The 16,656-nt window shown below is 43.3% G+C and overlaps 1 protein-coding gene across 6 annotated transcripts in view; it reads left to right on the plus strand.

The window, feature by feature from the left end:
* LOC146808458 (transient receptor potential cation channel subfamily M member 2-like) overlaps positions 1-16,656 on the plus strand; it is a 729,321-nt gene that overhangs the window by 90,915 nt on the left and 621,750 nt on the right. For all 6 annotated transcript variants that reach the window (XM_085623568.1, XM_085623566.1, XM_085623567.1 and 3 more), the window contains exons 3-4: positions 9,981-10,069; positions 15,933-16,107. In XM_085623568.1, coding sequence (XP_085479694.1) covers positions 9,981-10,069; positions 15,933-16,107 — 264 coding nt within the window. The remainder of the gene's footprint in view (positions 1-9,980; positions 10,070-15,932; positions 16,108-16,656) is intronic.

A 16,656-nucleotide genomic window follows, 5' to 3' on the forward strand; every position in this document is an offset into this window, starting at 1 on the left:
AGGAAAGCATTCATGGATGGAGCGTGGGAATTCCTACGCATACACCCATGTATACTGGGACACAATGAGGAGAAATATCTTTTTCTCCTCATTGTTTCTGCAGCACACTTAGAAAGAGGAACAAGCCTCAGACGATTGTTTTCATGCAGGAAGGTGCCCCTTCCTGCACCAAAGCAATCCTGTCTGTAACACAGGCACCTTTGCACCATGGCACAAGAGTGCTTGATTTGATGCTAGGCTGCACTGAGTGAGCCAGCACCAGAAGAGGACAGGAATGCCCCATATCTTTCCTGCCCTCTCCCTTTCATGCAGCCCAGCAAGTTGTCTTGCTGCATTGTATGAAAGAATGATAAATCAGGCCCCTGGTGTCATGGTTCACTATAAACAAGATATACATGTTGCCTGCAGCTGGGGTGGGTTGAGTAAAATGTACCAATCGTGTCTATTCCCCTGCACGCTCTCGACCTAACTAGCCTTGCCAAGAGTAAGACGAACACATTTTAGAGCTGGTGTCCGCAAAACTGCACTAAAATGCATTAACCACACATTTACCGAATTCCTAGACTCTTTGGGGATGATGAGGCTCTCTGCTGTGCAGTAATAATTATTAACCCTTTGGCTGCTAGGCTTTTTCCTCACACTGCTAAGCCTTTTTTTGCTTTTTGGGATAGTCCGCGTGTAGGTCTCCAAAACCTTTTTTCCACACGAAATTGGCATCCCCTTTTTTACCAATATCCCGGGGAATCTAAAGGTACCCAGGCTTTGTGGATTCCCCTGAAGGGAATCGAGAAATTAACCAGCACATAGATCTAAATTTTGTTTTTATTTTTTTAAATGGAAAAAAACTGCTTCAGAAGTAACTGTCTGTTTTTTCCTGCAAGTGCTCTCCATGCCACTGGAATGAAGCTATCCTGGCTGAAGAGGGGTGAAACCCTGAAACCGGTCCTAGGATGCTTGGTTCCAGTCCAGGGAGGACCTGGCTTGGTAGTTCTGGCTGGACTGTTCCCATGAGGCACAGGGTCAAGACTGATTTGCATATGGCCATGTCTAAACTGGGGTGGTGTAGTGGGCAAAAGAACGATGGATTTAACCCAGATCTCTTGACTGGGGGAGAATGTATGCATTGTCAGCATTCCGTCCATCATTTGTTTGTTGTACCACCCATGTAACGCCACTTGATGCTTTACACTGGGGGCAAGCTAGCCTAGCTGATGAGGGTTGTTACCCCGAAACCGGTCCCAGGATGCTTGGCAGTTGGGCTGGACTGTTCCAATGGGAACAGGGTCAAGACTGATTTGCATATGGCTGGGTCCAAACTGGAATGGCATGGTGAGCAAAAAAACGATGGATTTAGGCCCAGATCTCTGTACTGGGGTGAATTTATGACATTGTTCTGCATTCTGTCCATCAATAGTTCTTTTTGCATTTTCCTGCAAATGGCATCAACAAAAGGTTTGCAGTGTTAAAATCACCATCTTCCCAGCTTTCAGGAACAGGCAGACGTGAATCAAAAAAACTATTGTTTTACCACAGTTTTGGCATTTTGCTTGGCGGATGCCCATTTTTACTATATACGGGCTTTCAACCTCTTTCCAGTTTATGGTGGAAGCAAGTGTGAAACCCATAGTGGATCCCAGAAAGCTATACATTTCTGAAAACTGACACAATTATGAATTTAGCAAGGGGTAATTTGTGTACATTTTTCAAGGTTTTCCACAAAGAACTAAGGGGCCTATTACGATGAGGGCGGACCCTAACGGAATGCCGGACCGTCCGCAAGGGGCGCGGTGGTCCCGGAACTGCAATTAGGATGCCACCGCCACCATGGCAGTGGCATCCCCTATTCCCAGCATTGTGGTGGGCGGTGCTCACAGCACTGCCCGTCATAATGCTGGGAATGCACATCATGCATTGGCATGCACAAGGTGACAGGCACCGCGTGGTGCCGGCCACTTTGTCTGTGACAATGAAGGGGGTACCATAGGTACCCCCCATGTGCACCCCTCAACCCCCCAACTACATGGGAGCCCGCTACAGGCCCCATAGGCAAAGACCGCATGCCTTTCCATGGCGGCACCGCCGCCATGGAAAGGCACATCTCTGCCTGCATGCTAATATGGATGGCGGTGTCTTGCAGACACTGCCACCATGTTAGACCCCTTTTCCGCCCGGTCTCCAGTGAGACCATTGGAAAACTGGCGGACGGTCTTTCCGTCCGCCAGGGTCCCCCCGCCATCCTAATATGGCGGGGGGGAAATGGGAGGTGGGTGGTGGGAGGAGAATAATGGCGGGCAGATCGCCACCGCCATACGGGCAGTGACGATCCGCCCGCCATTATAATAGACCCCTATGTGTTGAAATTGAAGGAGTCGAGTCAGTGTTTTAGATCCGTTCTAGAACCTCGAGTCGATGGTACTTTTTCTCAGCATGAAAGAGTGGGAGGGAGAGAAATCATTAGCTGATCAATCATTTCAATTCCAATTCACTATGACTCCTAGGAATCATAGACTATCAATTAAGGTTAGTTATTTATTACAAAGCCAAACATAACTGGACATACAGGCACCTCCAGATGAGGGTGTAGAAATACATTTGAACTAATACAAAACCAAATCTGTGGATGAAATTAAGGCAGTGCAACATGCACAGAATAAGCAGTTCCAGTATCAGGATACAAAAGATTAGGGAACAAACGTCCAGGTTCCCCTGCACCGGACGTTTGTGGGAATAAAGCATTAATCTGTCCCTACACTACTCTTAACGTGACATCCCAAACTAAGCATTTGCGGGGCAGGATCAGTTTTGGTGTCAGCGTGTGAAGTCTTCCTAAGATGTCACCCCCACATAAGTCGGGTCAAGCAGCATGAAGCTACTAAGACAGAGCTCGTTCTAAGGTGCTCTCGCTCTTGAGGCATGGCAGAAGTCCCAGGGCTCTCTCCCTAGTTACGATACATCAATTGCACCGGTGGTGTCCTAGGATCCTTTGCGGGTTATGCCATCCAGTCAGGCCACCTCCTCATAGGTATTTTCCCATTGGGAAGAGATGCTCCTGAACTCGGTGTGATGACCGTGATTCCCGGGGTCTCTCCAATGAGAAAGTACAACAGGTCTTCACTATCAGTATCTACGCTCAATGTATCCCCTTCTCTCCTTGCCTAACTCCTAAAACAAAGACATTATTCTAGCTAACAAGGATGATTCTTCGATCTGCAACAGAAACGTGAGAAAGAACAGAATCCAATGTGTACATACATTTCAACTTTTAATTCTAATGCGAGAGCCTCAAGGGAAAATGCATTTCAGGCCTACAGAATTCAGCTAACATAGGAAAAATGGAACATGAGCTTTACGAATTTACATAGGAAATAAGGCACATTCAATTAATATTCCTAACTACATATAAAATGACACAATTAATAAACACATTCAATAATAAGTGGTTGTGAGTTGCACAACATGAGTGTTTCTGTTCGTGTTTCTGCGGGTTATATTAACTTATTTCATATTAATTCCTATGTATTCTATATGACAGCCTAAATACGTCATATTCATGTTACCATGTTACAAAAGTCTAACACTTAGGTTAACACAACATAAAATCATATGCAGATGCAGTCTACATGTGTGATTATAATGCACCCCTACATTAAAAAATGGATTTTACACTACATCAAACTAAACACATATTGAACATTAATTGGAAAAGTCAGGCATTTGTGACAAAGTTTTCATTTGTAACTTCTCATCACAATGGCTGATTTACAATAGCAATTTACCCTTACATCTGCACATCTGCTAGACCCTTTCGGTTGCAAGTATATATTGGGTTTGTGGGTTTTTAAAGAATTTTAGGTACCCAGAGCCAATAACTGAGCTGCACACTGTAATGCTTTTTCATTGTGTACAGGTATACAGCAATTCATACAGTAAAATATAAAAAGTGAAAAAGAGGTATCAAGGAAACCTATGTATTTCCAAAATGGGCACCAAATATGGAGTTCAGATGTAGTGATTATTTTCACATGTCCAAATTTATGGGTACCCATACTAGTATGTGAATTAGAGGGCATTTCTTAAAATGTCTTCTTTCTTACACACTGGCTCACATTTGGAAGGCAGAAATGCAGAGAAATACAATTGGTAATAACACCTGTTCTACTCGTCTGTGTTCCCCTAAGTCTCCCGATATCAATGGTACCTCACTTGTACGGGTAGGCCTAGTGCCTGCAACAGAAAATGGCCCAAAATACAACATGGACATATCACATTTTCCCACTCAAGACTGACCCATTTTTTGCAAAGTGTGAAACTGTGGACTTTGGGCCCTGGCTCAGTCGGCACCTAGGGAAACCTAGCAATCCAGTTTTTAAAAAAACACTAGAAACCTAAGAGTAATATAGGATGGGGTGACTTGCATTGCAGTCACTTGGTTGTTTTACCCAGAATCCCTTGCAGATCTCAAACTTTGACTAACGAAACACATTTTCCTCACATTTTTGTGATGAAACGTTCTGGAATCTGGAGAGAGCCTCAAACATCCTTTCACTCAGCTTTCTCTGATGAAAATGGTACCTCACTTGCGTGGGTTCACCTAGGGCCCACAACAGGAAACGGCCCAAAACACAACTTGGATACAATCGCATTTTTCAACTCAGAACAGACTCATTTTTTGCAAAGTGTGCAGCTGTGGCTTTTGGGCCCTAGCTCAGCCAGCACCTAGGGAAACCTAGCAAACCTGTAAATTATTTTAAAAACTAGATACCTAGAGTACTCCTGGATAGGGTGACTTGTGTGGCTCTCTCTTGGTTCTTGTACCCTGAATCCCTTGCAAACTTTAAACTCTGATTAAAAAACACATTTTCCTCCTCACATTTCTATGATAGAAAGTTCTTGAATCTGCAGGGAGCTATAACCTTTCTCCCACCCAGCATTCCCCTAAGTCTTCTGATAAAAATGCTACCTCACTTGTATGGGTAGGTCTAGTGCCTGCGACAGGAAACAACCCAAAACGCAACACGGATACATCTCATTTTTCCCCTCAAACTCACTAATTTTTTGTAAAGTGCATAGCTGTGGATTTTGGGCCTTAGCAAGACCAGCACCTAGGGAAACCTAGTAAACCTGTATATTTTTGAAAACTAGACATCTAGGGAAATTCAGGACGAGGTGACTTAAGTGGCTCTCACCAGGTATTTTTTACCCAGAATCCTGTGCAGAGCTCAAACTTTGCCTAAAAGATCTAATTTGCCTTGCATTTCTGTGAGAAAAAGTCACGGAATATGCATGGAACCACAAAATTCTTAGCACCCAGTGTTTCCCCGAGTCTCCCGAGAAAAACAGTACTTCATTTGTAAGGGTGGGCCAAGTCCCCGCAACAGGGAAGGGCCCAATATGTATTGTGAAGATATCAAAATTATCTATTACAAAACAACCTGTTTTTGCAAAGGTGGCACCTGCGTTTTTGGGCCTGGGCTCAGTGACCATCTAGGGAAACCTACAAAACCCAGACCTTTCTGAAAACTAGACACCCATGGGAGTCCAGGGAGGTGTGGTTTGCATGGATCTCCTAATGTTTTTGTACCGAGAATCTCCTGCAAACCTCATATTTAGCTAAAAAGTCAAATTGTCCTTAAATTTCTGTGTGGGAAGGGTGTGGGATTACCAGGTTGGCACAAATCTCCTACCTCCCAGCGTTTCCCCATGTCTCCCAATAAAAATGGTACCTCACTTGTGAGGGTGTTGCATTTTGACTTTATTTCTGTTTTGGTACCGCATAAATATTTTACGCATTGGCCTAAGTTAAGCCTGTCTTCTCTCTGCTATCGCTACCAGGGGGGTTGAGCTCAGGTTAATTCAGTCACTTTAAGGGTTCACCATGACTAGGGTTCTGATTATTCCTTGAGGTGGGTAGCCGTCCATTTTAATTAATAATACAATTTAATACAAGGGTAATACGAGGGAGATTGGGAAGGGAGAGACCAGGTGGAGTTAGGTTCTGGAAGCAGGGAAGTAGAGCAAACCCTCTCTAAACATAGAAAGGACATGTACTCTACAACCTACAAAAAAAATTACGTTGAAAAAACCAAAAAAGTAGTTCTATGACTTCAGCACCTTGATCAATCAAAAACATGGTAAAATGAGACATGACCCAGAGGCAGAATAAAAACAAGAATTAGGAGAAACAGCACCCAATAAAGAGCAGGTACTATGATACAGGCATCCATTCATGAGCAAGGTGCTGACCCAAAGCTCGCTCTCTTTCAAAACATTGGCAAAGTTGTCCAAGTCAGACAGCTAAAACTGTCCCTGGCGAAGCCACCATGGGATAAAAATAGAAACGGGAATAATGTGATGGTGGTGTACTTAAAATGAGATGTAATTGCTATACTTACTCGTACAGTAATGATGTAACCAGAACAGTCAACATAAAAACTATTTTAACTCAATTGAAGAGATTGAGAATATGTACATTTATATGACAACTGGATTTCCAAGCACATCGTAAAATGTTTACCATTCTATTGAATAAACAAAGGGCCCGATTTAGCCTTTGGAGGATGGAGAAAAAGTTAATCATGGTGGTGGAGGACTTTACATCCACCATCCTTGCCCTTTACTCTGCCCGCCAGATTTAGAGTTCCCACCAGGGATTTTTGTGAACCACTGCCTTGGCAGTTCATACAAAGCCACTTAAATGTTTGGTGTGCACCCATCATTAGTTTATTTTTCTAAAATAAAATACGAATGGCCCCACATAGTGTGAGAGGGCATTTTTTTATTTTTACTGTCCCTCACCGGATCGCTGACAAAATATTGAGAAGGAGAATATCGACCTGCCAAAATATCGAGGCAAAAATATAGAATGCCAAAATATCGAATCCCTATCTACAAACAGGTAAGTACAAAAATATAGAATCCAAAATATCGTTGTAACAAATATAGTTGGTCAAAATAACAAATTTTTTAAATGTCTTAAAAGTAATGTAAAATTAATGAAATAATACATATAATTAACTAAAACATACTTAGAAATACTTAAATAACTTTAAAATTAATAAATAATAAATGTAAGTAAAAAAATAATAATACATATATATTAACGTAATAATAATTACAAATATTCAATATTTTTTGCGTAGGATAGCGGGCGGGTAAAATTTACTATTACCACTCCAGTAAGTGCAATAGTAGGGAAAGCGTTGGATAGCGGGAGGGTAAAAATTACTATTCCCACTCCAGAGAGTGCAACAGTAGGAAAAGTGTTGGATAGCGGGAGGGTAAAAATGACTATTCCCACTCCATAGAGTGCAATAATAGGGAAAGCATTGGATAGTGTAGGGGTAAAAATTACTATTCCCACTCCAGAGAGTGCAACAGTAGGGAAAGCGTTGGATAGCGGGAGGGTAAAATTTACTATTCCCACTCCAGTGAGTGCAACAGTAGGGAAAGCGTTGGATAGCGTAGGGGTAAAAACTACTATTCCCACTCCAGTGAGTGCAACAGTAGGGAAAATAATAATTAAATATTTCCTTAAAAATAAATCAAATATTAATACCCAAAAAAAAGTATTACAATGAATTACCAATCACACTATATTTAATAATTAATTAATTATAAATACCAATACATTTTATTTTTAATTAATTACCTATTAATAATTAATTAACTACCAATACCAAAAATTAATAAATACAAATAATACCAATTAATAAGTCATTAATAATAAATTAATTATCAATATACAAAAAATATTTCAATATTTAATTATTTACAATTAAATTACTTCCCACCATATATATTAATACAATTAACATAATTATCAATTAAACAATTAATACAAATTAATGACCAATTAATACAAATTATTTACCAATTAATAATTAATCATCAACCAATTAATTTTCAATACCAATTAATAATTACTTAATAACAATTACATTACTTCCCACCCTATTCCCCTATAAACCCACAACCCGCTACAGAAGTAAAACGCAAAATTAAATTCAAAATAATTAATAATTCCTAAAAATTATTATTTGGGTGCTGATTCTGATCCTGTAGATCCCGGGTACAAATGGTCGTACAGAGCATTTTCTCCGCACGACTCGTACCCGGGAATTCCACCGTACAAACCAGCAAGTACGATTCATACAGGAATACCATTTCCGTACGAACCGTAAAAAACACTGTACGGCTAAAAAATACCGATCCTGGACAGCGCGTACGCGACGTCCGCAGCCTTTTACGGACCAGCAAGTACGAATCGTACCCACAGCACTCTGCACGGCTATATTTTTAAGGGAGTCAAAAAGTGCCGGAAAAGCGAAGTACGCTGCGATGCACGAGGAAAAGGGGGCCTGCTACGCGACGTACACGCCATCACCCACATCGTACGTGTCATCATGTACGGTGCGTACCCCCCAACATGGCATATGTACGGCGCGTACCCCCCACCCGCGTATGTATGGCGCGTACGCCCCACCCGCGTATGTACGGCGCGCACCCCCACCCGCATATGTAGGCACCGTACCCCAGGCGTACCCCAATCCTCGCGATGTACGGACCGTACATACGAGAGGATTGGGGTATGTCTGGGGTATGGTGCGTACATACGCGGGTGGGGGGTACGTGCCGTACATAAGCGGGTGGGGGTACGCGCTGTACATACGCGGGTGGGGGGTACACACCATACATACGCGGGTGAGGGGTACGCGCCGTACATACGTGGGTGGGGGTATGCACCGTACATACGCGGGTGGGGGGTATGCGCCGTACATACGTGGGAGGGGTGGGAGGCTGGGGGGGGGGCGTACGACTCGTACCCCGGGCACAAGTGTACTCTGGGTAGGGCTCGTACAAAGTTCGCTCCGTACGGAGCATTTTCCATGCGCTTGTGTTTTCGGACGGGCGGTACGGATCGTACTTGCGCACTCTGACTTCAGTTTTACGATTTGTAAGTAAAACTGTCCGGGGACGTCTCGTAGACTTTCCCAAGGCGATTTGTATGTATTTGCCACGTACGAATCGTACTTCGCCGTTTGTACGGAACTTGTACGATTCGTACGTAAAAAAATACGGATACGAGTCGTATGGGAAAAAAATTACCAGGATCGGAATCGACCCCTTAATGTACAATAATTAAATTACTTCCCACCCTAATCCCCTATAAACCCACAACCCACTACAGAATTAAATTACACAAAAATTAAATAACATAAAATTCATTACTTTAAAATTATTCAAACATACATTCCAGAATTAATACACACTTTTTACACATTTACTAACACTTAAAACACTATTAAAAAATTCGATATTTTTAACAACTATATTATGACTGTCGATATTACTTACTTCTATATTATGTAAATCGATATTTCTTACCTGATTTTCGATATTGTTCACCACTATATTTTGGCAATTCGATATTCTGTCCATTCTATATTAAAAACTCGATATTCTGGTCAGTCGATATTTTTTTTTCGATATTATGTCTGTTTACCCCCTCACCGCCAGGATATTCTAGGCAGTGAGATACAGTTAAAAAAAGCCATTTGATCCTCCCACTCTAAATAGTGCAGATGGTCGGATGGCTTACCTCCATAGCCCTGTGCTTCATTGGGCCAACAGAGGAAGGTTTATGCAATGGACTTAATTTTACTCTGTCAGCACAAACCTAACAGTTCTCCTAATTCAGAGGGCGGTGGACCACTGGTTTGCCGGACAGGGCACTTCATCGCCTTTGTGACAGAGAAACCTTTCCACCAAAGCTAAAACTGATCTCACACTAACAGTACCATGGGTTGAAAGTATCAAGCCTGGTGTTCACTCCCTTGATGTTAGATGAACTGTCCTAGATGACCACTCCAAGGGTGTTTGAGAGGTCAGTTTTTATTTGACAAACTGGCAGTCAGCTGTTGAGTAAAAAAATAATTCTTCTTTTCAAGACTTGATTGAATTAATTCTCTTTTCTTCTGCAGATTCGCATTCTCAACTCCTGGTTCGCAAAAAACATAAACAAGAAGGAATGTGTCCACTTCATCAGGAACCCCACCCTTTCAGATGACAGGTAACAACACCATGCCCGATGAGACTGCAACTAACCTCTTGCATCTTCCTCATGCAGTGCACCACCGACAAATTTAGCAGAACATTAAGAAAGGCCTGAGTCACATTTCTAATGCCTAACTATACTCCTCTTCCTCAGTGCTCTTCAAACTTGTGGTGGAGGAGGACACACTTGATTGCTATGGCGTGGTGCATCACTCATCACAAATACCCGTCACATGGTGCCGAAGTTAGGGTACTCGTAGAAGATCTTTGAACTTCGTGAATTTGAGGTGACGACACAGTTTGCATCTTGGCAACGTGTGGATACGTCCTTTGGACCCCAGCTGCCTCGTTGTTCTCCTTCCACTTTTACACATTGGCAGGGACAGCCAACTATGGGCATGATACAGATCATGGAGGATGTGTTAATCTGTTACAACGGTGACGGATATCCCGTCCGCCAAATATAAATCCCATTATATCCTATGGGATTTGTACTTCAGCAAACGGGATATCCTACACTGTTATGACAAAGTATTCCATCCTACAGGATCTAAATCAGGCTCTCTCTTACAAGGTTACGGAATCTGGACAGACCCTTTTAAAAAACAAATTAAATAAAAAGGGTCTTTGATTCTCACCAGCTCACCTATAGTACAGCGGGATACCCTAGCTCTTTCATTGTTACAATCAAGTTTACTGCCATTGTCATTGACTTCCTTAGATTTTTCCTAGTATTTGGGAAATGTAAGTAACTTTGAAATATATGCGTGTAGGCAGTTGGGATGCCGACCAGACATTGCTGTCCTACCGCACATTATATCAAAAGATGCCCTATAGTAGAAATACATGTTTTGCCTTCTAGATTTAATTTTAAGTCCTCTGTGATTGACTGTACGAACAAGACATTTACTAGATTGAAGTGGGTGAGTTGTCTGTATCTGACTACCCTCGTTGTAGTTTGCGGGAGAGACACCTACATGAGAACAACCACTTTGGTTGGCCAAACATGACTGCGGTTGTTTGGCATCTTCATGGGTCTTTTCCATACTGCTGCGCTCTATCTTCAGCTCTATCTAATGGCAGGATTTTATTGAGACAACAGCTTCTCCTGTACGTACGCTTCGACTACTGTATCGAGCCACTGGTTGATCCATAATCAATTGTGAAGTGAAACTTTCAAAATCATAGTCTTCTGCTAACACTTTTAAAGCTTTCACAAAAAATATAACTGTCTCCTTAGGTACCTTTTCTTGTGTGAAGAACATATATCAATATACAACTAGCTTTTTTTTCACCTTCATCTTACTTCTCTAATTGTTTTGTTGCAATTTGTAATTCATCCAGCTCATCTTCTGTTCGAGGTACATATGGTGTAGGATTATCGAATATATTTACCGTTCAACTACCATATAATATTAGAACATGTTTTTCTTTATTTCAGCACTTTTCCTTTAACAGTGAAATTCCCCTAAATATGCATTGAAGGTCCTAATTCAAGTTGGCCAATTAATGGATGGCTCGCTTGGTTCTTGCAAGAACGGTGGGACATTATGGATACATATATCAAGATTAGTAACTGGTTTTCAAATTGCAATTTTTGCTAAATCGCAAACATTAATATATGAACATTTGTATTTTAAAATAGTTTTTCTTAGTGGGTCACAAATCAACTCACATCATGAATATTAACACTATGAGGGTCATTAGCATGGAGGGCAGCATACCCCCGGGAAATGGGACCGCCCGCAATGCATGCGGCGGTCCTGCACATCCCATTAGGATGCGCCCGCCACACTGATGGGCGCATCCCGCATTTCTAACATTGCGGCGGGCAGTGCCGAAAGCACCGCCTGCCGCAATGCCAGAAATGCAAGTTGTACATTTGACACTACAACGTGACAGGCACCGCATGGTGCCGGCCATGTTGTACTGTCAAATACAGGGGGGTACCATAGGTACCCCCCATGTGCACCCCCCACCCCCTAGAATACCTGGGGGCCCGCTACGGGCCCCCAATGTTGAGAACCGCATGCCCCCCCAATGTATTCTAATATGGATAGCGGTGTCTACCAGACACTGCCACCATATTAACAGCTTTTCCACCCGATCGACTCATCGACCCGGTGGAAAACCGGCGAACGGTCTTTTTCCGTCCGCTGGGGTCCCCCCCACCATGGTAATTACCATGGAGGGGGGAAATTTGCATGCGGGAGGTGGCGATCCGCCCGACATACTAATGGACCGCTATGTCTGAGATTTCTTTTAAATAAAGCAATACTTATTATTTTAAATGCAACCAGCTTCATCCTCCTTACCACCCATTCCCAGGGTTACAAGTAAGTATTTGTCTATTTGGGAATGTGCCAAAATCCATGGGTGAATACGTGGGAATGCCCATACTCCATCCACGGAACGCTCTCCCAATGCAAGGTAACGCAAGGCAGCACTATGTGCTATGTTGCGTTACTTTGTATTTACTAAACCATGCAATGTGGCTTTGGATGGCTTAGTGAATAACAAAAATAATTTTGAATCAGAGGCTTAATGCTGCCTTGTAAATAAATCACCTTTTCACACTGCATTTAGGGCAATTGGTGTTGCGGTGGGCGTTCCACCCCAACACCCATTGATTTTGATGCTGTACCCTATTTACAAGGGCAGGGAGGCAGCGCCAAAATTAAGACAAGGGAACTCCTGCCCTTAAACAGGCGAAATGCTTTATTTCTCCTTGTTTTTGCTGTTTTGCCTTGTGCAGCACACATTGAAAAAGCAAATTGTCTAGGATTGTTTATGTGCAGGAAAGGCGACGTTTCTGCCCATAAACATTCATTTAAAAAACAAAATCAGTTTTGCAACTTCTATGTGTGCTGCATTAATCAGCACTCATAGAACTTACAAAACAGCATTTAAAGAATGTTTATGTGCAGGAACGATTAACCTTCCTGCACATAAACAAGCTTCCCCTCAACACAGACACCCTTGCACTATAGTGCAAGGGTTCCTGCGTTGGCTTTAGGCAGCTAAATATAGTGCCAGCGCAGGGGGAAACGCAGGGCTGCACCATATTATAGCAAATAAGGTGCAGCCCTGCATTTCTAAAGTGACAAAGCATGTCGTTAGCCTTCTTGGCTGAACGACACATTTCGCCACATTTTTGTAAATATGCTTCATAGTTTACTATAAGTGGGGCCACCGTACACATATGACTCAATGGTAAAGACCCTGATGGTCATATTAAATCCCTGGCCAATCCAGAATACAATCAGTTCCTCCTGAGGCAGGCATGTCAGACACCAAAGGGGTCCATAGAAAGAATTGGCCAAAACCTGGAATCTGTGGGACAAAATGAAAATAAATTTGCTCAGAATTCATCGAGGGCTGTGCGTCAGCAAAACTAAAGGAGCAGATTCTGTGAGAACCCAGAACATTGGTGCAAGATTTTCTGACACTAGGGTCATCCAAAGAACTGGTGAAGGCTCAAGCCTCACACATGGAAGCCACGGTCAGCAAGTCCATCTAAACAGAACCGATAAATCCAACCACTGAGTCATTCCCCACATCAAAAGGGGAGATAAACCTAAAGCAGGGGACATCCTGTGGATGCGGTCCAGGGGCATTTCCCCACCACAAGGAGTGCCCAGCAAATTGGAGGAAATTGTTAGCATGCAGAAAATTAAAATACTTTGCAAAAGTATGCAGGTTTTCCAGAACACAGAAGGCTCTAGGGCCAAGAGTGGTGAATAAAGGGACAGCTGGTTTATCTGACCAGGCTGACGATGATATGGATGATGATGAAGAGGAAGGGTTAATGCATGTCATACATGCCTTTGTCCAGCCCACAACCTGGGCACAGTCCCCATTGAAATGCCAAGTACAGGTAGCATACAAACCAGTGACTGCCATCACAGACACTGTAGAATCCATGAATGTTATGGCTCATAAATCTTACAAGTCCCTTACCCATCTTACAACACTGAAGAAGGCTAACGTGAGAGTATATGCTTATGGACACTGGGCTCCCTTCTAGCAATCCTGCATGTCTTCAACAGACATTACTCATGATGAAGAGATGGTGTGAGCACAAATATATGTAAAGCTGGGGGGGGGGCTAGGAATGCTGTTAAGCTGCCAAGCTACAGAAGATTCGAGACTGGTGGAATCTGAAATTCACACTGCTAGCATTGACTGTCTACTACAGGAACTGTTCAGGGGAATAGGAGGTCTCTGTGCAAAGTCTGTAAAACTCCACATCGGCAAATCGGTGAAGCTCATAGTGCTAACTCACAATTTATACTCATGCGGTCATACATTCTTGATACACTTTGACCACTGCCACTTACCCCTCTCTCCAAGGTCTGTTTTTGTCCCCCTGCTCATGCAGCAATACTTCTTTTAAGGAGTGTATAAGCCAGGATCACAAAACTCAGCTGATTCGTTGTTAAGGCCAAGAGAAGTCCATGGGTATGGGCGGGTGCCAATTTTGGGAGTCTGTCTGATGGCCGCAACATGCTAGTGGCAACTGATGATTACTCCAAGTACCCGGAAGTGGAGATTGTGCCCAGTATGCCAGCAAGTGAAATAATCCTAAAATTAGAGAAGATTATGGAGACCCTTGGTCTGACCCAGGACATTAGTTCAGGCAGTTCTCATCCATTTCAGGGGCCAGAACCTAAAGAGTACTTTGCATCACTAGGCATCAGGCATTGGCAGATAACGCCACATTGGCCGCAAGCAACTGGAGAAGCCAAAAGGTTCATGCATACTACTCTAAAGTGCTGCACATAGCCCATGCTCACCACCACAACTTGGACTGGGCTATTCAGTCCCTACTCCAGGATTACCGCCGGACGCCTCACGTGCTACTGGCTGTGCCCCGTGGCTATCCGCATGAGGCCAGACCAGCCAGGGTGTTTGGGTCACCTCTTGCTGTGTCCTCCCCTGAAACACCGGTGGATTAACAAACTTTTATCCAACAGGGAGGTAGAAGGACTCCCTGAGCCCAACACTGTTCAACATTTATACGAGCCCCCTAGCTGAGATTATCCGCCCATTTGGCATAAAAATCATCACCTATGCCGACGATACTCAGCTTTGGTGGCCTTAAACCACCAATGGAAGACACCAAGCAACCTAAGAAGTTGCCGAGAGGAGGTTGCCAACTGGATGGCACTTTCCTGCTTAAAACTCAATGGGGACAAAACTGAGCTTATTCTCTTAGGAAACACCCCCTCCTTCAGCTCTGAAAAACTCAGGCCAAATTGCCTTGGCCTCGCCCCAGTACCCAAAAACCAGATTAAAAGCCTTGGCATCTGGCTGGACCACTCCCTTAATTTTAATCATCAAGCAGCAAAACTCTCGGCCTCTTGCTATGGATTACTGAAGTTGCTTTTTGAAGAGTAGTACTTGCATTTGTCCTTTTGACAATATATTAATTAAACTCTGATGTGTTTTGTGAAGGAATGTAGTATTTGCACATGTGCAAATACAGAGTACTGTGTGATGGTTAGATCGAGTTTGCCCCACTGTTCTGAGATAATGGTTCAGTCTGATTTCATAAAGTTAATCAAAAGGAACTGCAATGGCCCAGTACCAGCGGTGTAACCAAGCGCTTTACAAATGGTAAATAAAAACAAATCAGCAGTACTAATACATGCCACCCGCTCGTTTTCCATTTCATTTTGCCGGGTCAACACTACAGCTATCATTGACAAGGATATAATTGGTAGGTGTTTTGAAAACCACCCTCTTTGATAAAAGGGTGTCTTATGTGGATATTGACCTATGGTGTTCCTCTGAAGGTCATCACCTGACTGATCAAATCTACCTTTGCCTGTCCTGTAGCTTTCTACCTCAATTCCTGCTCTGTTGGTTTCCCTCAGGAAGGAGGTGTGTTACTGTGGAAATGCCAAGAGCCAGCACCTGCAAGTGCCAAGAATCCACATTGAAGGTGAACCGGAAGACACAGAATGGATCCCGGAGAAGCACATCGAAGAGATGCCAACCGATTCTTTTGGGGACTTCACGTTCAAAGGCCTTGGAAACAAGATTACAAAGGCAAGCGAGGGCTGAAAGAATCAGAGCTTTTTCTGGAAAAATGTAATGTAATGTAAGTGTAATGTAAAAGTATTTGTCGAGTGCAAACTAATCACCCGCAAGGGTATTCAGGCTCTGCATAGGTGTGGGAGGTCAGGATCATCAGTTGAAGAGCCAGGGCTTCAGTTTCTCGCTGATTGTTGTGAGCGTGGTGGCTCCTCTGATGTCCCATGGGAGGTCGTTGCAGGTCTTTGCTGCTAGGTAGGAGAAAGATCGGCCTCCTGTCCTGCTTCTGCGAATGCGGGGATGTGTGCGAGTGAGTGCGAGGAAGATCAGAGGATCAGGGCTGGCTGGTGGAAGTGCAGTTGGCGATTTAGGTATGCCGGTTCCTTCTGATGCAGCATATTGTAAGTGAGGGTGAGTATCTTGAAACGGCAGTGTTTCTGGACAAGGAACCAGTGAAGTTTTTGGAGGAGAGGCATGATGGGGTGCAGCAGAGAAGGTTGGAAACCAGTCTTGCGGCGGAGTTTTGGATGGTTTGGCGCCTGTGTTTGAAGTGGGCTGGTATTC

The sequence above is a fragment of the Triturus cristatus genome, chromosome 8 (genome assembly GCF_964204655.1).
Source record: "Triturus cristatus chromosome 8, aTriCri1.1, whole genome shotgun sequence".
In the NCBI taxonomy this organism is placed as follows: domain Eukaryota; kingdom Metazoa; phylum Chordata; class Amphibia; order Caudata; family Salamandridae; genus Triturus; species Triturus cristatus.